The 23,677-nt window shown below is 39.9% G+C and overlaps 1 protein-coding gene and 2 pseudogenes across 1 annotated transcript; 2 read left to right on the top strand and 1 right to left on the bottom strand.

Annotated features, from left to right (window-relative positions):
* Positions 1-1,829: 1,829 nt before the first annotated feature.
* LOC145239018 (uncharacterized) lies at positions 1,830-2,459 on the bottom strand. The gene has a single exon (XM_080102309.1). It carries the CDS (start codon positions 2,457-2,459, stop codon positions 1,830-1,832), a length of 630 nt encoding a protein of 209 aa, XP_079958435.1.
* An 11,174-nt stretch (positions 2,460-13,633) lies between these two features.
* LOC145238703 (uncharacterized) lies at positions 13,634-14,949 on the top strand (annotated as a pseudogene).
* Positions 14,950-17,700: 2,751 nt separating this feature from the next.
* On the top strand, positions 17,701-19,002 carry LOC145238704 (uncharacterized; annotated as a pseudogene).
* Positions 19,003-23,677: the final 4,675 nt, after the last annotated feature.

Here is a 23,677-nt window from a genome sequence, read left to right as displayed (position 1 = left end):
AATGGTTAGGAGTAAGTGGTAATTCCTCTTCTACTTCTAATTGAACTTGAGTCAAGGGCCTCGAGTTCACAATATCTTCAACCTCAACACCCGATCCGTCTACTTTTAGGCGCTTAAAACTGTCGAATTCTGGATAATCCCTGGCCTTTATGCTGTCATATTATATTCCGTGTTATGGATTCTGCGATATATAGCTCTGTAAAGGTTAAAGTTTCAAATAGTACACATATCCTTCCCTTGCATCTAACTTTTCCAGATTTTAAGGGTAAAATCTTCTTGCCTTGCCCTGTAATAAAACACAAATTTAATGAAATAATTAAACACCATACAAATCTAGTTTTGAAACTTTGGGGTTAATTAAATGCAATTGTTTTTTTTACAATCTTTACTTGATAACCAAATTGTTAGTTGCTAAAAAGGCTTTTTATGCTACCATCAACTGATTACATGACAGTACTGCTATGTAATGGTCATCATATAAAAATAGTGGAGCTGCAAACTAAACTATCTGCACAATTTTGCACCAAAAATGTTGTTAACAATTGAAGATATCTAATCTAACTTTGAAAGTAGAGCTTATCTCAGTAGCAATGGTGCAATATTAATTTAAACAAACACAGTTATTTATATTAAACAATGCAGGCTATTTTATACTCATTGTATACATTTCTAACTGGTCTACTGTTCAGTCTATAGCCTTTGTGTCATTCGCCTATTTTGAACACAAAAAGCATGCTTTAAATTGTTTTTAGTCGGGAAATCCAACACTGCAATTGTTGTCAAATGACACCCAAGTGGCAAACCATAAGATGAGTTTGTATGGTGCAGTGGAGGATTCACCCATAGCTTCAACTGCAATTGCACAATATAATAATAAATTTCAATTCACTATTAACTAAACAAAACATACAGTATATATTCAAAATCGCAGACAATTTTCAACCAATTTTAGTGTTTTTACCAGTCATTAATATTACAAGTGCTGGAGGAAACCAAATGAAATCAGTCATTAAAACTAGGCATGCTATCTCAGTCTATCAGGTAATAGTTTCTAAGGTGTGTAAAACACTTCTATACCAAACATCAAAGTCATGAATGCTATATTAATCTGCCTTAAGTTCTTTACATCAACTGTTTACTCACACAATCATCTGTGGTTCACCAAATCTGACTCTCTGTCATTTGTCCTGTACGGGTTTCAACATTTAAATTTTCACCACCAGCCCAAACAATTTCCAGATTTGTCCGGGTTGCATTTTTTCTGAAACAATTAGGACCTTTCTTTAATCAAAAATATACCATCTGTGTAGCTGCCTTGTTTATAATCAATGGAAGTGTTGCCTATATGTGTTAAAACTTCCAACACCTTGATGTTTTTGTCCAAATCAAATACACACGAGAACCCTGCAACTCGTAAAACTATGCTGCTTCAGTCAAAATCTACTGCCTGTGTGTGAACCCAGTTAATGTCCTTAGGTCAGACAAATATGTGATATGTCTCTCCTTTCTCCTATATTACAATGGTTTGCTATTTTGTACAAAATACTTAAATAAGTTAAACTTACCACCAATTTTTAGGAAAAAAACTCTATAAATTAAAGCCAGTGTTGTAAATTCCAACTTTCTACCGCACTGTAAGGTTCAGTTCAGCTGATTTAATTTGTCAACAAACAGCTACAACCGACGAAAACAGCACATAGGGTAACCCCCTAAGCTGTTAGTGATATCCACAGCATACCATGTCGCTTAAAGCGCAGAATCCATAACACAGAATATAATACGACAGCATAAAGGCCCAGGATTATCCAGAATTCGACAGTTTTAAGCGCCTAAAAGTAGACGGATCGGGTGACCTCAAGGAATAAAGTGTGTAGCAAATCGTCGTCGAGTGGTTTGTCTGGAAGCAGCGTCATCAATATGCGGCGGACAGATCTGACCATCCTTTCCCAAGCACCTCCAAAATGACTGGCACTGGGCGGATTAAAATGCCAAGTTATCGCCTTTTGTCTCAAGTAGTTGTGTATTTGCTGTTGGTTCCATTCATCGACAGACTCTCGGAGAACTCGTTCCGCTCCGACAAAGTTTGTCCCGTTATACGAATACATGTGCTTGATTGGTCCGCGACGTGCAATGAAGCGTCGCATAGCGTTAATGAAAGCATCTGTCGAAAGGTCAGGAGAAACTTCCAGGTGGATTGCGCGACTGGTCATGCACGTAAAAAGGCACCCATAGCGTTTCACTTCGCTTCGGCGCATCTTAATTGTGAACGGTCCAAAGTAGTCTACCCCAGTGTGGGTGAAAGGGGCCTCGTTTAATTGTAGTCTGGCCGACGGCAAATCGGCCATTTGCTGCGATCCTGGGTTGGCATCACGTCGTCGACAAAGTAGACATTTTCGCAAGGCACGACGGATTGCAACACGTGCGTTAACAACCCAGTAGCGCTGACATAACAGGTTCATTGTGTGGTTGACACCCGAGTGTCCCGCCTTCTTGCTGTGGTAGCAGGGGCGGCTCGTGCTAGGGTGCTGCGGAGCTGCAGCACCCCCTAGATATTTTTACTTAATACACCTACCATAATATTACAAATAACTTTAATTATTTTTATTTTTTTATTCCTTAGCAATATATAATAGGCATAATTTCCGCGCTAATCACCTTTTTTTTTATTAAAATTTTTTTTTGGGGAAACACTAATGTATATCTATGCTGGAACTGCAGCTCCAGTTTTCTGACGTTTCGTGACGTTTCATGACGTTTTGCGGTTCTGCGCATGCGCACTTTGAAAAGCTACATGCTGGGCGAAATAGGAGCCAGGGTGCTGCGGCTCGCGCAGCTCCACCAATCACGTAGCGTGTGACCTGGGCACCCGGAAGTAGTTGTCTGTTCCGCGTTTATTGTGTGCCAAAGCAAATCACGTGTACCATCAGGTTCGACAATGAGTACAGTACGACAGTTATTCTTTTTTAATCATTTTTACAGTTTTTGATTGAAAGGTTAATCATGGCTTTTCAAGATTCTAATTCGGTGACTGTAAGTGAGCTTCAGCAACTTAAGATTTCGCAGTTATCAAGTGCTGAAAAGGTAAGTATAAAGAAAAAAGGGCGTCCAACGCCTGATATTCAACTTTGTCAGCCAGGAATGAGCCACAACAAGAAATGTATACGCAGTTTTAATTCTGAATGGTATCAAAAGAAAAAATGGCTTTGTGGTTGTGAAGTTAAAAATGTACTGTTCTGTTTTCCATGTTTGCTGTTTGGAGGTGATGAAAAATGCTGGACAAAAGATGGTTTTACAAATGTAGCCAAAATAGGTGAGAAAGCAGAAAAACATGAAAAGTCAAAGAAGCATGTGGACAATGATGTTTCACTTTCACTTTTGGGAACTGTAAATATTAAGGAAAAACTTAGTGAGGCGTATATAGACTTTCAATTATTGAACACAACAAAACAGTGGAAAAAAATCGTGAAATTTTGTCCAAAATAATAGACTGCATTTTGTTCTGTGGAAACTTTGAAACTACCTTACGTGGACATGATGAAAAAGATGAGTATTGATATAATGGACATGTACTGTTTGTCTAAACCAGGGGTGGGCAAACTTTTCAGTGCAAGGGCCGCATTCAAAAGTTTGTAATTTTATCGGGCCGCATAGTATTTTACCAACAACCGCCAGTTGCTTGCTTGTTTTTGTTTTAAAATAACTGATGTAAAGAATTAGGTTTATATCACACATATACCATTTAAAGTCGCCTAAAATGCTCTGATTAATAATTTCTAACTTGTGCATAAGTTTAGCTAAACGAAGCTAACTGTTTATGACGTCATAAAGTGTATTGTGACGATTGTGGTGCCTGTTTTATTTGCATTGTTTGGCATTTTTGTTAAATACCTTGCGCCAACATTAAGCAATGCGAACCGCTTTTAATATCCATCTTTGGGTGTTGTACGGGTCTGTGTTAACGATTCTAAGCCGTGTTTAATGTTCGTTTGCAAAGTACTGCAACGACCTAAAACTTGATCCAAAGTGACCAAAGTTTTGGCGTCAACAGTGCAAAGTGGGCTGTATTTGAAAACGTGAATCGCTTTTACTTTTATTTACTTCTATCGAACGAAGAAATTGTGTCAAGTGACGATTTGCATTATAACGTGGCAACAACAACAGGCTAAAGCACGTAAAAAGTATCTGTGTTTAGTTCCAAAGTATGGTACGGGTGCAGATACTGGACATGGAATAGGTATCGGCAAGTCGCAGTATTTTTAAAACTCTACGCCCGTGCTCATAATACTATTCAGCGTTACTCGGAAACTTTCTCTTTAAAATTTACTAACATTTGGCGGGCCGCATGAACTCGTTTGCCGGGCCGCATGCGGCCCGCGGGCCGTAGTTTGCCCACCCCTGGTCTAAACAGTAGCTGCTAAATTGCTTCACAGGAAGTGTTTCTTAAGAATGAACATTCTACAGACAAGATAGTATAGTGACCACCAAGCACATCCTATTGTTGACAAAGAAAAGCTAAGTACTGAAATGAAAATGTTTCTGTAGATCTGATGTTCATGATTACTTTGAAAATAATCTAGATGATGTTTTGACAAGTGAAATTACTAGGATGAAAAATCCTTTTTGCTGTTTCCATGAGTCCTTCAAAGGCAAAACAGTTTGGTTGCAAACCTTTGTTAGGAACACCATTATTTCCAAAAGACTTGCACTTGCAGTGCTAGTACTACTAAATAGAAAAACAGTTTCTCAGTTGTCATTTGGAATCAAGGAAGAAGCTATCAATTATCATGCCCAAACTATAACTTTATGATTCATTTTGGTTGTAAACAGGAAGCACAAGGTTTAATAATATGGTTTAAATTTAAGTGAGAGTGTTGTAAATTTTAAAGCTTGAAGGAGTTTTGCACTTAAAAAAAGCAATCATAAGCTATTTGCCAGCAAATAAAGCAGCAATTATAGCAGTTAAAAATCTGAAAGACAAATAATAGTCTGTACACAAAAATTCAAAAAAAAGATGTTAAAATAAACAAGTTCTGACACAAATGTAAAGTGGTTGTTAAATTTGTCAGTTATGATACCAATAAACAGCTGTATGGCTAGTTTTTTTTGTGACAATTATAATCTGTGAAGTGTCATATAATATGTTGAAAACGCTGACTGTGACCATAAGGTTACTTAAATGAAACATGGCCATTTTTTTAAATGTTGTCGAACTGAAATACTTCGACCTTTTTCGAATCATTACTTTTTTTTCTATATTCTTGTTGTGTTTTACCGTATTTACAACCGCTTAGTTTCGAGTCTGTGTCACGTGTGTTTTTGTTCCACATTATTACTGCATGTTATGGTGTTTATCCGTCGCTGTGCAAGTAAACAAAATACACAAATGATATCGTCTGGTGTTTACACTCGTGTACATTATTGCGTAACAAAAATTACGTCACAATGGAGTTTCTAATTAAGATTTGTATTACTTGTTTTTCTACACAAAACAATGGCTAGAAAACAATAAATGTAGGTTTTCTATATATTGCCAACTTATATATGTTCAATAAAGGCTAAAATTTTGAGCAGCACCCCCACAAATTTTAGGCACGAGCCGCCACTGTGTGGTAGTGTTCAATTAGCAGATCGGTAAAGTGAGATTGGTGTGGGATAATGGCGGGATGTGTAGCTTTGTAATTCAGACAACAGTTTTCCAGTCTTCCTCCTACTCGCAATACACCTTCTACCATCATGGGATTTAGCTTGTAGATCTGAGACGTCTTATTTTGGTGCGCGGGAAGGTTTCCTTTAGTCCAATTTGAAAATTCTTGGCGCTGGTTGTATTGTATAAGTGCCTTTTCAGCGTCCTGTAGCTCAAAAACGGTGATTGGCGAGCGAGAAAGCGTAGCGGTTTTCCCTTTAGTCTTTTCGCGAAGATATTCTCGGACGCGCAAGAGCCATCCAGTGGTGATTTGAAGTCGGTAGAGTGACGAAAAGTGGTTGATCAGCGTATCAGTCGGTGAGCTGTCGCCGATTGAAAGAAACACGTCAGTTGTCTCTTTTAAATCAAAGCTGCTGTAGATTCCTCGCGGTACTTCGGGTTTAGCGAATCTTTTTGGACCATTTGATCCGGGGGAAATCGCAAAAAGTCTGGCCCGTTTTGCCACAATTTGGACCCCACGAAGGCGTCGGCCGCCATACCGCATGAGGCTTGGTCTGCTGGGTTCGAAGCGGTGGGGACGTGTCTCCAATCATGTACGCAGGTAAGTTTCTCAATTTGCGAAAGCCTGTTTCGAGAAAATACCGGGAAGTTCTTGCTATCTGCAAAGAGACTATGGAGAACAATAGTAGAATCACTCCAAAACACACAAGGGCAGTTTTCCATACACAGCTCCTTCTTGACTGTCCTTGAAAGCTTGACAGCATCCAGCGCCGCCTCCAACTCCAAGCGAGGGATCGTGTGCTTCCCGGAACCTGACAAGAGCGACCTCCCCATTACAAAGCTGCAATGTGCACTGCCGTCTTCCATCGTTGTCCGTAGGTAGCACACACATCCTCTTGCAACTGTCGAGGCGTCAGCGAAGAAATGCAATTGTTGCCCCGTTATCTCGTTCGTTGTTTTAGGCCTAAAACATCGGGGAATCCTGACAGCGCGAAAACGTTCCAAGCTGCTGCACCATTTTCTCCATTTTGTCAAGTCAGCTCCACCAACTTTCTCGTCCCAGTCCAACTTCTTCTGGCACAGATTGCGGTACATCAACCGGGCCTCCAGAACGACAGGTGCCACGAATCCCAGGGGGTCAAAAAAGGAATTAGTTACCGAGAGCATACCTCGTCGGGACAGCGGTTTAGCGGGCAGGTCGACGCTAAATTGAAACTCATCTTCGTTCACGTCCCAGTTTATTCCCAACACACGTTGCTGCACGCAATCCCCTAAATATACGTTTTGGCTTGCCTTGCCTCTTTCTTCGACTGGAACAGATTCCATGACTGCGTCGCTGGTGGAAACCCACTTCGTCAATTTGAATCCACCCAAGGCGAGCAAGCTTTTCAAGTCTTTCACTAACTTAATGGCGCTTGAGTCCCAGGGGGCTGTTGCGAGGCAATCGTCGACATAGAAGTTGTATCTCACAGCATCAGCAACTCTGGGGTCGAAGAACTTCCCGTGCTCCCTTGCAGTTTCACGTAAACAAAACGTAGCGCAGCTGGGGGAAGAGCGGGCACCGAACAAATGTACATTCATCCGGTGCGGAGTAGCCACCTTTGACATGTCCCCTCCTGGCCACCATAGGAACCTCAAAGCGTCGCGATCACGGGGAGCGACCGACACTTGGTGGAACATGGCCTCTATGTCCGCGACAACAGCAACACAATCCTTTAGGAACCTCGCCAAAACGCCAACAAGGTTGCTTACCAAGTCGGGTCCCTTCATTAGCTTGTCGTTAATTGATTGACCCGAGCACTTCGCGGCACAGTCGAAAACGATTCTGACCTTTTCAGGTTTCTTTTGGTTGACGACTGGGTGGTGTGGGAGGTACCATACTCTATTCTTCGTACCAACTTGGTCTTCAGGAATTCGCTCTGCAAAACCCTTTTCTAACAGGGTAGTCATATTCTCGATGTACTTATCGCGCATCGCAGAAAAAATTTTTTTTTTCACGGGGTTCGAACCCAGGACTCTCCCGGGGATGAATCCCGATCAGGCTTTTTTATGTCTGTATATGGGTCAGGCGCGCCGGACCATTCGGCCAAGTTCCTGCCCCGCATCGCAGAATTCCGCAACAGACGCTTCTTTAGGCCTTCCAAGCGCCCACTAGCCATTGGCAAGCTGTCTGGGAGAACCTCACTGTCATTCTTCCACGGAAGTGGCAGCTGATAATGCCCGTTGACGCGTTCTACCAGTCGCGTCATCATATCGTAGGCGACTACATCCTCCCTCGAGTATTTCATCCCAAAGTTAGAAACTTCCTCGTGACCGCGCAGCCATTGCATCAGAGATTCAACATCGCCGATATCGTCTTCTAGCGATGGGAAAAAGCTTCCTTCATCGTTAATAAGTACGTTTCCTAAACAGTCAGCTTCAACATCTGATGAAAACGCCGTCAAGTAGAAGCTGGATTCTTCCTCCACATGCGCTTGTGTCTCCAGAGAAGGGCCCTTCAATTGCCATCCCAGCGGCGTCCTAACCGCATCTGGGGTTTCGCGTGGATTGGGCGCAAAGCGGCTCTCCAGGCACCTGGGTGCGATCGCATTATCGTTCCCAATCAGCAATGTTACATCGCCACCGCTCCTCGTACGATTTACGTTTAAATTGTATACACTCGTCGATTCGATGAGGTCTTTTACAAAGTGCGCACAGACGTGAGAAATCAACTGCGATGGCATTTTCCGGAGCTGATACGTTTACGTTGTACGCAGATACTTTCTGTCTTCTGTGTGCAGCTGTGTCAGTCTTTTCCATAGGAGAGGAAAACAAGCACTTTCCGAAAATCGAATTGGCTTCTCGGCTTTGCTCTATGACAAACTTTGCGAAGTCAGCAAATCTCGCCACATTATTTGTTCTGTCCTGAACACGCAACGATTCAGAGACCCATTTTTCCCGCATCTTAAGTGGCAGTTTGTAAGCAATCGAGGAAATGAATCCCACCGAGTGTACAATGGACGTACCGACCATTTTTTCCAGGGAAGCACAGCAATTTCGGAGCAGTACGGCCAGTTTCTCGAGACCGGCTGGGTCATTGGAAGTTAGTCTCGGGACATCCTGTAGCAAATTCTCGCAGCGCCGAGCTATTATATGGGACTGCCCGTACCTTTCGTATAATTCGCGTCGGGCCATATCGTAACCCTCTCGAGGGCTTTCACACGCAGAATGATACTTCAATTGTTCGTATACACGCTCTTCGCAATGTTGCAAGAAATAAATTAGCTTCAGGTCGAACGATTCAACCTTATCCGCAATATGCAGTTGATAACGGTTAATAAAGCTCCAATAGTCCATGGGGTCACCTTTAAACTTTTCTACAATCGGTTTCGGAAGAAAAAGTTCACCAACCTCCAGGTATCGGTTGTGGCTAGCACGGGGCGCTCGAGTTTCGAGTGGTTTGGGGGGCGCCTGATAGGAATCAAATCTAAGTTGTGTCGGCTCATGTGCGCGGCATTGGTAAGGCGGAATTGCTTCTTCTTTAACGTATTTCTGGACGAAAGTGTCGCGTTCAGTATATCGCTGGTCTTGCGCATAATCCTTACAAAGTGCCGTCGGTTGCGCTTTGTAGTCAATGTAGGTATGCACAGGGCTGTCCAGTCCAGTGGGCTACTCGGTAAACGCACTGTTGTCGAGCCAGAAAATCCGGGATGTTGCTTACCACAAATGGATTCAACTACAGACGCTTCCTCCCAAGCTCTAGCTTCAGTTTCAGCAAGTTCCAACTTTCGTTGCGACTCGCGGTCTGCCAACTCTCGCTCAAGTTCTGCCTCGCGATCGGCCAAATCTTGCTTTGCTTTTGCCTCGCGGTCCGCCAGTTCCTGTTTTAATTTCCTTCTAGCCGCCTCCTCTTGCTTGCGTTCCTCGTCCTGTCGCCGGGTCACTTGGGCAATCCAAAGTTTAACTTGACTTTCTTTTAACCTCAAACTACGCATGGAACTAGACGTAGAGCCTATACTCTTTTGATCGTCTACGATAAAGGGACTGTCCACTAATGGCGGTAGAGATGCAATGGAAACTGGAGTTTCTTGCCGCACATCACAGAGCCATTGTTCCATACGCTCGTCGAACTCGATCTTGTCTCGAATATAATCTATCTTTCGAGTGCGGCTACCTGGAACAACGTCCCCGTCGGACATTGTTTCGCACAGTGACATTACTCTTTGAAAGTCCTTTTCGACTTCGGGAAGGAATTGTTCAACGGCAGGCGCGTCAGTAGGTTTAAGTAAAAGACTTTCAGCTCAGAAACTTAAACGATATACATACTTTGGATAAAGTTTAACGTTTATCACAACACTAAAATAAGCTTGTATTTTGGAAAAAAGAAACTCTTTTTCTTTTAAAATGAAGGTGAAGATGTATAGGCTATTTGGCAGTTTCCAAAGGCATAAAACAACGACTAGAAAACTAGAAATGTGGCTTTTCTGTATATTGCCAACTTATATTTGTTCAATAAAGGCTAAAAATTGGAGCAGCACCCCCAGAAATATTAGGCACGAGCCGCCACTGATTAAAATAAATGTAACTTAATAGCCTTGATATGTTTCAGCGTAACCAGACTAGCAGTCAACGCAGTTTGCAATTTTAGCGGCTGAAAAATGCAAAGTTAACATCATCACATATAACAAAATGAAAATGCCTTTTTTAGTGTTTTTAATTAAACGATGACCCAATGGTCGCTACAGTTTCGTCCGCTACTATTCATCGGATGACAGCCAGAACTTGTATCGTTATTTAAAAGAAAACGAAATTAACACCTTTACATACGTTTCCACTTTCCTAAAGTCTTTGCTCAAAAATAACTGCAGGTGATTTATAACAACAAAAATTCACTGCCACATAAATTTTGCAAAATCAGTGTTTATTTAGCTTTGCACTTCAAATGGCGAATAAAACAACAACAATGCGCTTTCTAGACTTTAGAGCAGGGGTATTTAACCAGGGGTGCACGCACCCCCAGGGGGTTCGAGAACTGATCCTAGGGGGGGGGGATGATTGTATAAAAATTAAATTACAATGGTTTGCTATGTAAGCAATTACAGAAGGGGGTGCGAAAATTGGGTGCTGATTTGAAAGGGATGCAGCAAGGAAAAGGTTAAGAACCACCGCTCTAGAGGGAGTCCAGAGACATAACAGGTCAGCGTAACACTGACAAAAAGCACAAAGACATTTGTACAAAACAGACCGTTGAAAAGTGCCAATACGAAAGCAGACAGCAAAGTAAACGTCTTCACACACAACTGTCGGTTTATGAACTTTAGCAAATATGGTCCAAAGAAGTACCTCGCTTATCAACAAAACTGTGACCAAATTAAATACGTGTAACAAATGCTACTATAATGTCCAGAAAACTCACCAGCACTATGCAGTCAGCACAAATGGGCACTTAAACACCATTCCCCGTGCTTGTCCAAATTGCAATTACAGCCTTACATCACAACTTACACGACTTATACTGCAATAAATGTTACCGTTGACATTGCTAATCGTTACCAAACAACGGACACAACTGTGGCATAAAAAATAGGAACACAAAAAAAGATCTCGCTGCAATTTGCGCATGTACCGATGTAACAATATTAAAACTTGTTGCATATAGAGTTGCAATACTAACGAACCAAAATCCACTTTCGGCAATCAGCATCAACATTTTTCAGTTTTAAGACAATTTTGAAAGAACATACATGCACATTTCGCCCTGTAGCCTAATTGTTAACCTAATAATTATGCCGGGCCACATGTGCCCCTAGATGTCTATATGCTTGATACTACACCAGTGCTCTTCAACCTTTTTTGGTTTGGTGAACCCTTAAAGTTGTTGTGACGAACTCATGCACCCTGTTTACTTAAAAGGTATAAAATTAGGTAGCCTAATAAGCGATATGAAAATCATTATGCATACCATCATGTCAATCAAACCAAGCGGAGCCCTAAAAAATGCTTGAATTGCTACCAATACTCCAAGCATATGTTCTCGAATTTTCTGTGAAACACCGGCGAAAAAGCCAAAACTCGATGTCCTAATATATCCCGAATGTAACATAGACACTATCAAACTTGACACCGAGATAAAACATAAAAAGTTTACCTTGTTGCCCCATGTCTGTTAGCAGTCAATTTCAGTAGGCTATATATTGAAATTGACTGCTAAACAGACATGGGGCAATTCGTATTCGTCATTCGTATTCGAATCCATTCGAATACAGGTTTTGCAGGCGTCGTGCTGTATTCGAATGATCTTGCCTTTCGTTCGACAGTGCATGAATACAATTCGAATAGTTGATGTTAACTTTTGAACCGACAATTCATGAATACAAAAGCTTGAGTAAATTCATTCGAATACAATTCGAATTGTTGTCGGCCTTCGGCAACGTAACAATTCGTAAATTCGAATACATGACTACATTTTTACGAATACAATTCAAATTGTTGTCAACCTTTGACAACGTAAGATTCGTAAAATCGAATACATGTTTACATTTTTACATATACAATTTGAATTGTCGATTATCTCTAGACTAAGAGTAGTCGAGAGTATGTTGCCACACATGGTTAGAAGATTCGAATACAATTCGATTTGGCCGTGAATGTGACCTGATTTGACAAGTTTTTATTTATGTTACGAATCAATGACACATAGAACTTTGATGTGACGTTACATAATTGCAATTGTGTTACAAAGCTTGCACCATTAGGTTGTTCTCAGCACATGGCAGGTTTTGGAAGCAAATATCTCATGTAAATTTGGGGAACTTTATATAACGGTGATTTAAATCAGTCAAGCTAATGTGGCAAAACAAAGCTCGTTGGTTTACATTTTACAAATTAATTTGCAATTCATAAACCCAAACTTATTTTTTGTTCGAATACTCTTTTAGTTTTTGGGCGTTTTTCCCTTTATTTTCCGCAACTACAAATACCCGAATCGGTGCGTTCGAATTGTTTGCTTCTAACAATTCGTGAATACAAATAACTGAACTATTAATTCGAATTGCTACATCTCAAAAAGTACGTGAGTATTCATGAATACGAATACATGCTTGGGTTTATACGAATAGCATTCGAATTACACGTTGTTGTTGTTTTATCGACTATTTATGAATACAAATATAATCGAATACAATTCGAATTGATGCCACTTAAAAATTATGAAACAATTCGTGAATACGAATACTTGACTAGCATTATTCGAATACAATTCGAATTGCTGGACTTTAAAAAGTGTATTCGTGAATACGAACACATGCTTGGGTTTATTCGAATTAGGCTACATGTCATTGCATTATGGTTAACTATTGTATAAAAATACAAATACTTGACTCGTTTTATTCGAATACTATTCGAATTGTTGTCACTTAATAATTACTAAGATATTCATGAATTCGAATACATTCATGGAGGTATTCGCAAAATATTCGAATACAGGACGCGTGTATTCGATCCCATGTCTGCTGCTAAATATCATAAAATGTATTTTTGACTATACTTTCTTTTCCCAATACTTATCTTTAGATGCATCATTGACAGCCTGAAATTTTACAAACTAAATTTTAGTTTAGTTGACTATTAAGTAATAATTAGAGGATAGTGATATTATCGCGAGATTGCAACACAAGTTAGCAGGTGCTGACTTGGTGATTATGATTATGTAAACGCAGTTTATTACCGTAATACAAAGCAATAATCAGCATTTTGCAAAAAAATAGGTCTTAATAGATCCACCCCTGCTGTAGTTACTAGTCTACATATGAATTAACAATGACGCAAAGGAATGCTGAGCACGGTTCTTTCGTTTTTTTGTGTGTTTTAAATTAGTCCATGGCTTAAAATGAAGTGGGAGCCACTGCCTTAGGTGACCTCGAGCAAATTGGCAGGCGACCCAAGTTGGGGTCGCGAACCACAGGTTGGGAGCCGCTGCTATACAGTAAACGCATAGAACCATAGATAGAACTAAACAGATTCACATTCTATGTTGGCGCTCGTAGCGAGCGGACGCAAGCAGCAATGGAAAAAGGTCCTAGCTTTGCGCAAGTTATACAACAAAGAGGTGGGGAAGGTTTAAAGAGACCCACTTGCATGAGCTTTAAAACAAGAAGTCAAAGCAAAAGAGAAGATGTTGTCAATATGATAGAAAAAGAAAGCTTTTCAATAAAGAAGCTGGTGGGAATATCCGAACGAAAGGGAAATTTAGTGGACGTGACGTGTACCACAAGAAAAGCTGTACTGGAGTTGTACGAAAAATTGGTACAAGTTGATGAAGTATATTCGGTAAGACTGTATGAATCCGACAACTTAAATGTGGCGGTGGGTTGGGTACCTATACCCTTTCCTAACGAGGAAATTAAAAAAGAATTTGAAAACAGATATGGTGATGTAAAAAATATCCAACACCGGAAAGATAAAAAAGGACTATTAACTGGAATGAGAATTCTCACTCTTGACAGAGCCGATGTGGAAAAAAACCCAATCCCAAGCTACGTTACGATGAACGGATATGAATTTTACTGCACGTACAACGGGCAGCAAATAACGTGCAAATACTGCACAAAACCGGGCCACAAACAACAAAAGACAAGCCGAATGGTGCACCGCTAGATTTGGACACCGCCGACACCTTCACCAAAACGGGTGAAATTGAGATAAGCAACACAGAAACAAGGTTGCTTGAAACAAAGCAAATTAGCAAGCCCCCTATGGAACTAAAGCAGGGTTCGTCGAGAAAACGCCATGAAAGAAGCCCAACTGAACCAAACCTGCACCAAGCAAAATCAATCAGCCTTAGCGAGCTAAAAATCCCCATTTCCTGCCCAATATGTGAAGAAGATGGATACGTGACAGAGAAACACACCAGTTTCTTTTGTTGGAAATGCTCGTCGGAGTTTAACATTGCCGCAGCGTGCTGCAACGAACTGGACCGATTTCTGGTCCCGGATAAGGAGGTGACAACGAACTGCACCATCTGCAATCAACCTATAAGGAAAATGCCCTGCTGTCACAAGTTCCAGCCTGACTATCAAACCGACGAAGGTACTTTCGAATGTCTGGAATGCGAAAGGTACGCAATGTTTTGTGTGTGTAAAACCGTTAACGCAATACCCAAACGAACCATGACGACCAACTGTCTAAACAACTATTGCAAGTACACAATTGTTAACTGTAACTGTGGGAAGAAAACCTGCCAACTTTTGGGGCCTAACAAACCCTATCTCTGCGAATGCGGCTTTGAATATGAATTTGACATTGAAATAGGTGTAGAACGCGTTTAAATGCCGCTTTCTATCATAACTTACAACGTTGCTGGGTTGCAAAACCCCAAGAAGCGAAGAAGTGTGTTTTATTTTCTGCGTCAGAAAAAAATTGATATAATTTGTCTACAAGAAACGCACACATCCGCATCCTGCCTCAAACAATGGGAATTAGAATGGGGTGGGGAAATTATAGCCTCGCACGGCACAACAAAAAGCAAAGGAGTGGCGGTATTGTTCTCCAAGAATCTATCGTACTTAAAACACAAAGTGATAGTTGACAATCTTGGGCGGTTTGTTATCATAGACCTTGAAATATCTGACCAGCGTTTAACACTATGTAGTGTTTACGGACCTAACAAAGACAGCCCGCATTTTTACAACCTGTTTAGCCGCTTGGAGGAGCAACGCGCCGAAAGCGGAACAGATAAATTTATTTTAGCGGGGGACTTCAACTGCGTACTTAATGATGAAGTAGATAAAACCGGAGGAAAAACTACGCATAGCAACCGCCGCGCGAAAAATACAGTTTTACAAGCGATGGAAAGATTTGAGTTATATGACGTGTTTCGCATCAAAAATCCGACTCTAAAACAATACACTCGCACACAAAAACACCCACACACAGCAAGTCGCATAGACTTTATACTCGCCACAAATACACTTTTGAACAGGACCACCCAAATTCAGATAGAACCAAGCACACAATCAGACCATTCCATCGTCAAACTCGCAATTAATCTGGATAGAATACCTAGTGGAAGAGGGCATTGGAAGATGAACACGTCCTTGTTGGACGACGCAAAATTTGTAAAAAAAACTAAAACATGGATCGCCGAATTTATGAAAATTAACGATAATGGGTCTGTATCTCCCCAAGTCCTCTGGGAAGCACTTAAATGCAACCTAAGGGGATCTATTATTATCAAATACGCTTGCGAAAAAGGAAAAAAATTGAAAGCCCAACAAACAGAGCTAGAAAATAAACTTTCAGAAATGCAAAAATCACCCCAACCCCATGACGAACGCACGACGAGCGAAATCGCAATAACCCAACAACAATACGACAATATTATTGAAAGATACAGCAAAAGCACAATAGTAAGAAGTAGGGCGCGGTGGGCAGAATATGGTGGCAAAAACAACTCATACTTCCTAAATCTGGAGAAACGAAGAATGGAGAAAAAGGCCATTACTAGATTAAACTCAAACTCCAAAATAGAAACAGACCAAAAGACTATTCTACAAGTTTTAAAAGACCATTTTGAAACGCTGTATAGGGCAAGTAAAAACCCGTGCCGCACTACAAAAGATGAAATGAACGACTACGTAAACAGTGTAGGGTGTCCAAGATTAGATAAGGAAAACGCGAACGCGTGCGAAGGAAAACTGACTGTTGAGCAATGCTATGAAGCATTGAAGACAATGAAAAACAACAAATCCCCGGGACTAGATGGCTTCCCGGCGGAGTTTTACAAAGTATTTTGGAAAGATATAAAATGTCCGTTGGTTAATGCATTTAACCATGCGTTTGAAACAGGTGCCTTTTCTGGGCAAATGACTTGGGGGGTCGTAACTTTAATCCCCAAACCAGAAAAAGACCTTTTATACGCCGAAAACTATCGCCCTATTACCCTATTGAACGCAGATTATAAAATAGCTTCTAAAGCCATCAACAGTCGCTTAAAAAAAGTACTACCCACGATTATAGCACCTGAACAGTCGGGGTTTGTAAAAGGTAGATACATAGGAGATAATATAAGAACGCTTTTCAACATTTGGGATCATATTTCTGAGCAAGGATTGCATGGGGCCCTACTGTTTTTAGATATATGTAAAGCCTTTGATTCAGTGGATTGGAACTTTGTTAACATAGCTTGTTCCAAATTTGGATTTGGAAAAGATATGTGCAGATGGATTAAAACATTCTATGTTAACTCACAATGCTTGATCATTAATAACAACCACATGTCTACCCCTTTTAGGATAGAAAGAGGCGTTCGACAAGGGGATCCGCTGTCCCCTTCGTTGTTTGTTATAGCCATAGAATTTCTGGCCTTGGCTATTAAACAGAACAAAGCCGTAAAAGGAATTAACGTAGGTGCAAAGGAAGTTAAAATTTCGTTTTTTGCGGACGGCTCTTTACTTTTCCTAGACGGTTCAGAAAAAAGCTTTCGTGCAGCTTTTGCAGAAGCAAAGGAATTTGGCAAACACACTGGCTGTAACATTAATCTTGCGAAATCATGCGCCATGTATATAGGCGAAAGACAACCTAACGCCAATCACCATCTTTCTTCGGAAGGTCTTTCATGGCCAATACGTTCATAAAATATTTAGGCGTAAAAATTCCAGTGTTTAGAAACAAAACCAATCTGTTTTCACTCAACTTTGAATCTATAGGAAAGGAAATTGAAGCTGTAACAAAACTATGGCTGGCAAGATCACTCTCGTTATTAGGACGAGTGATCATTATCAAAACCCTTACGATACCCAAACTGCTGTACAAACTGAGCGTTTTGCCCATTAGTATACCGCAAAAATTTCTGAAAGAAATTAAACGAAAACTCTTTACTTTTCTTTGGGGCTCCAACTGGGAGAGAGTCGGCAGGAAAATACTGTATTGTAGAATAGAGGACGGTGGCGTGGAAATGATAGACCTAGAAGCCTATGCAAAATCACTTCGTTTCTCCTGGATACGGAAACTATTTGATGCTGACTATGATTCTTATTGGAAATCAATTGAAACTAGTATTACTTCACTACAGAGTTGCAAGTCGGGCCGGGTTCGGGCCGGGTTCGGGCCGGGTTCGGGCTTAGGTATTTGTCAGAAAACGGGCTCAAAACGGGCCCGACTTTACGTTCCGTTTCCGCCATTTTTTAGTAACAATTCTCTGGCTTTGACCAATGATACTATACAACACGATCGGACACTCGTTTGCCTTTTTCTTTTTTTCTTTGTTGGTTTCATTGCGTGAGAGTTGCCTTTTTCTTTTTTTGTTTCTGCCGTCACACGCTTCAATGAGTTTACATGTGGAAGTGCTTGTAGACGCGAGCTACATACCCAGGGAGCGTGCAAGTCTAACTTAGGAATGGATGAAAACGAAAGTGCTTGCTTCAATGAGGCAATTGAACAGATTATGGTTGAAATTGAACTATCTATGATGGAAAACGAAGATTCAAGCGTAAATTGTGATGTATGTTTAAAGCAGTTCACATCTTTGAAAGGAATGGATATGCACAAAAAAAGAAAACACCAGCCCAACCAATCTCAAAATGCACTAGATCCCCCTAAATTAGTGGAGCTATGGACCGAAGCTTCAGAAAAGGCTGCCACCTATACCGGCGCGGAACCAGCAGTAACGGCACTGAACCAAAATCTTAGTGCTTCGATCCTTGCTGCCTACGAATCAAGTCAGAGCGCAACTGCTTTCACGCGCAGGTTTCTGACCTTGTTTCGTAACGACCAATTGACCACAGCCACACGGGCTGTAATGAGCGAAATCTTGCCAACCTTGGCAAACAGAAAAAATCTTTCACCAGGTCTTTTAATCAAAAGTAATGGAGAAAGGGCACTGAATGATATTGAGAAGGAAGTGTGCTGTTATATTGGTGGTAGAGTTATAAGAAGCCTGTACCATAAAACTGGTGACCCTTTCTTTATAAGCCTTCGAGGAGAAAATCCGAGCAAAAACAAAAACTGCTGGGGAATTTCCGAAATGTGTCAAACAGTGTTTATTTCCACTGAACTGAAAATAAAAAACGTTCTCTCAAAGCCTAAACCAGAATTAGACCCCTTGCTTATAGCCGAAGAAATTATTGATGAAAGTTTGCACATACTTGAACGCTACTTAGATGAGCATGACAACACAATGAATCATGTACTGGATGGACTTTCCCAAGTGATTAGAAAATGTGTTCGCACTAGGGGCCATGCCTATGCTAAACGCGTCACTCAACTTTTTCAACAGAAAAAGTTTACCACCAAGAAAAACAATGGAAAAGGACAAAGAAGCTCTCTGAGAACAGATCTGAAATTAATTTCCTAATATAATAAAATGGGCTATTTTCCACTTACATATGTGTGTATTTTTGTTTGGAAAAAAATCTTATTGACTTGAAATAAATAGGTGTATAAGTCAAATTTAACTCATACTTTATTTATGAATTAAAATTAAAAATGCACACAAGTACAAAATTAAAACAGAAAAAAATTGTTGAAAAACCGTTAGTAGGCCAGCACACATTCCAAATCATAACATTAAATGATAATGCCAAACAAAAGCAGTATATATAGTCTCTATTACACACAACCAACTGAAAAACAGTAACAAAAAAAGAGAAACAATTCTAAACATAAAAAGACAAATATTAAACTTTTTCACCACAAAAACTAACGTTTCCATTGATGTTTCTTTTAATTGATCTGGTAAAATTAATATTGTGCATCCTGTGACTGAATTCGTTAACATTTGGGTTTCTGCTATAACCACCAGACTCTCTAACATTTCCGAAAAATGATTCTAAAACATCTTGAGAAAGCCTTTTTAGGATTACATACTCTGCACCTTGTGCCAGTAACTCACGTGTAACTGCAACAAGAGACTGAGCTGTAAATATTAAACCTTCATGTGTGGCCTTTGATAATTTCATCTTTTGCTTCTCAGAATCTTGGAAATACTCCCCATTTTGTTTTCGCCTAAATTCCACATTTTGTTGTATAGTATCATTGCTTTGACCTAATGCCCACCCTACTCTAAAACGTATTGTTTACCCCATTGTCTACTATTGTTCATTGTGTTTGTTATCTTTTCTCTGTTTTTCTTTCTCATACTTTGTCGCAAGGCTTTCGTGGATAAGCCTGTCAATCAAATTTCGGGCCTAAACGGGCTTTGCAAAAACGTTTCGGGTTCGGGCCGGGCTTCGGGCTTATACTTTCGGGCCGGGTTCGGGCTCAGATTTCGGGCCCGCTTGCAACTCTGCTTCACTAAACGCCATGATCTGCATTGCAGCCACCAATTTAAAACTCTCGCACAAAGAGGTCACTAAACTAACTCCCCTCTCGACATTCTGGTCATCGATTGACCTATGGAAAGAATGTGTAACCCAATTTTGCAATTTTGGCAGCAGAACACAGTTTATAACTACGATATCTGGTTAAATAACAAAGTAATATTCAAACGAAAACCCATCGCCTTCGAAAGTTTTATAAACGCTGGTATACTAAAGTACCAACAAATTATCGAAAATTACAAACTGATAAACAACACTCAAAACCACGCAAACTACCAGTGCCTTGACAAAAACACACACACCTGACAAACCAAGAAACAGTCCTGGACAAAATATGGACAGGAATAAAAGACAAATTATCCACAGCCAAAAATGCGTACGAGTTCTTTGCTTCGGGTAATAAACAGCAACCGACCAAGCAGCAACAAAAATGGGAACTAATTCTACAAGGGGCGCCCTTAAACTGGTCAAACATCTACAAAAACTTGCACGATTGTACAATGGAAACTAGACTGCGCTCCTTCCAAATTAAATTCAACCTAAGAGCCATTGTTCTAAACCAGCGCTGGCTGCTACTAGCAGTAGCTTGTGGCAAGCGTTGTTATTTTCAGAATAAATGCCCTTGCAGCATTATTTTTAGAACAGTCTGCCAACCATGAAGTAAGTATCTCATTGATATATAAACCTTTTATTAAATACAAGTGTAAACAAGATGGCGTTATTTATTGTTATTCTACTCCAATAATATATATTTTAATAAAGATGGCAACCAGTTACGACAAATTTTACGGAAATCTCATTTAATCCGGCCCTCCAGTGGCAAGACAGTTGCAAAATTGCACTGATCTCTATAAACCCTGGATTGCGCTACTGGCCGTCACGGTTGAAGCAAATTGAAGCGTAATGGCGGCTGAAAAGGAAGCCCCAAAAATTAGAGATGTACCGAATATTCGGTTTGCCGAATTTATTCGGCCGAATCGGCCACTTTTGCAAAGATTCGGTTTCGGCCGAACAATTTGTTGCGATTCGGCCGAAACCGAACCTTTTACGAACACCTATTTAAAGCGGTAAACGTGTCATTTCTGCTTAGTACCAACGGAAATCACGTCTATCATTATATTTTTTATCATACTGACACGTTTCCCACTGCAGACAAAAACTAGAATGGTGGCTTTCTGATATACTTCCATTTTATATATTCTATACGATATTTACCAATTTACTATACACATCATTTGATCTACACATATGATTGTTTTTGTAAACAAAAACTAATGGGTCCCCACACGCGTGTTTGTGCGGATTTACGGTAAACAAATGTTGCGGTGATTTTTAAATTCTTAAGAACAAATTTTTAGAAAGCGTTAACCCAACAATGAAAAATTTTGTTGTATTTTTTTGCACTATTATTGTCGTATAATTACAAAAGCATTAAAAAAGAACGAAACAAATACTTTCAATTTAATCTCTTGCTTTGACCCAGATATTGTCGTCCAAGGTCGGGTTTTAAACACAATTTTTTTCTAGAAAGCTGTAACAGTTGTGTTACAGACAATTAAAATACGATTTGCTGCAAGTGTATACATAACTTTTCATTTAACTTTGTTTCGCAAAACGAGTTTTTCATTTAACTTTGTTTCGCAAAACGAGTACCATTGACCTGTAGTAACCTTTAGGGTGCACACACCAAACGACTGTTTGACCATTTGACACCGTTTTCAATAGCACGCCGTCCTTGGTGTTCAACAACACCGTTTGACCTAATTTATACATGCCTTGAGTATTTGATTAAAAAAAAAAAAAAAAACGCTACGTTATGGCGAAAGAAAGTTCTGAACTGTGTTAGTAATACCTACTAATTGACCTTAAGTAACCCGTGGTCATGCAGCGGCCAACCTAACAACGAGCATTTAAAAAAAACTTTTATCTTGCAAAAAAGTCAAGTTTATTTTTTCATATTTAGTTTGTTTAACAAAGTTTTGCTTGACATTATACGAAACCGAAGCACGCTTATTAGGTTTAAATCGCGTCATATGTGTGAAACCTTTGCCAAAACTGAAAATGTGAGTGATAACTTAATAAAACGACATGCATTGCTGTGCAAAACAGCTGATTTCTAATCACCGAAACGACGTCTCGTAAAACGTCTGTCCGACGTCAAGCTGAGCCCTCCCGCTCTGCCCTATTATTCGTAAACGTACTCTCTTGGGACTTCTGCCTACAGTGACTTTCTTGACCAAACGAGCGTTAGACACATTTACGTTTCGGGGGTCTGTGGGTGTGTCGCTGGGTCATTCGGGGTCAAACTTCAGGTGGATCAAGTTCAGATTAATATCTAACATATGTCCAAATTTGAATAAATTTGAAGCACTCTTTCTTTACTAAACGACCGTTACAAACCAGCGTTAAAAATTTTACGTTTCGGGGGCCTGTGGGTGAACCGCTGGGTAATTTGGGGTCAAACTTCTGGTTGACCAAGTTTGAATTAATATCTAACATATGTCCAAATTTCAATAAATTTGAAGTACGCTTTCTTCACTAAACGAGCGTTACAGACCAGCGTTAGACAGAAAAAAGAAAAAAAAAAAAAAAGAAAAAAAAAATACGGACAAAAACAATATGTGTCCCCTTCAGGGAAGGGGACCCATAAAAATCAGTATTCATTGTCGGGGTGGCAATCATGCTTGCGGCGATGTTAAATCCCACATAACCAAAATAAGGACGAAACACAACCATTCTGCACTAATTGTCTGGTAGATAAACTTCTGCTTTCATGTCAAACGCGTAGGATACGACTTTGCGTGACGTCATAAATGATTCGGCCGAATTTATTCGGCAAAACCGCCGAATATTCGGTTTCGGCCGAATCGAAATTTTGCCGATTCGGTACATCACTACCAAAAATGCATTGCGGGCAATGGGGAGAGAGTGGAAAAATGACGATAATTTTTGTTTTAGCCATTTGTATAGCGATTTTTGCAGATATGATTTGTAGATTAATAGGACGCATGTATTGGAGTGTGTAATAACCTATAAATATGCGTAGATTGACTGTGATGTGTATTAGCGTAGGTGTACTGGATTTACGTTATTAAGTTAGTGTTGAAATAAATCATTACTAAGTGGAAATAAATGTTTTATTATGCAATATAAGTGGTTTGCGTGCTTTTTTAAGTATTTTAGACATGAATCCAACAAGATGGCTACTTCCTTCACACAAGATGATGTAATTCTTTGTGTGACATTACCTTGTGCTAATTCCAAACTGCTGTTTTTGACTGTTATCAAACTTCAGGAAATTCTGACCAACATGTGGAATAACATTTTAATTAAAATCACAAAAACTAAAATAATATTTCAACTATTTTAACACTATTTGACTTTTTTTTCTTGATTGAGTGCATTTGGTTTGGGTCTTTATTATCTTGCCATAGTGATATTATGAACTTTTGCAATTCCATTTTACATTTATGATAAATTTGTTTCCAAACATTTCAGACATAATAGGGTTTATATTTCTCCAATAAGCAACCTTTACTGTCTCTGGTAAAAATCCACTGGAATGTTTCAGTCTCCTCCCAAACCCTCAAGCTTTATGACACTGCAAGATTAAAATACAGCCTTTTTCAACAACAAATACACTACAGAGGGATTGGAATCAGATTAAATATTTTTTGTGTGTATACTGTTCTACTTCCACTGTGTATGTTTTGTAATCATTTCTGACACTGCCTGTAAC

The sequence above is a fragment of the Phallusia mammillata genome, chromosome 7 (assembly GCF_965637545.1).
Source record: "Phallusia mammillata chromosome 7, kaPhaMamm4.hap1.1, whole genome shotgun sequence".
Lineage (NCBI taxonomy): Eukaryota > Metazoa > Chordata > Ascidiacea > Phlebobranchia > Ascidiidae > Phallusia > Phallusia mammillata.
This window is presented reverse-complemented; position numbering and strand designations above follow the sequence as displayed.

Coding starts and splice junctions, on each gene's coding strand:
- LOC145239018 (XM_080102309.1), bottom strand. CDS start 2,459: ATGAACCTGTTATGTCAGCGCTACTGGGTTGTTAACGCACGTGTTGCA.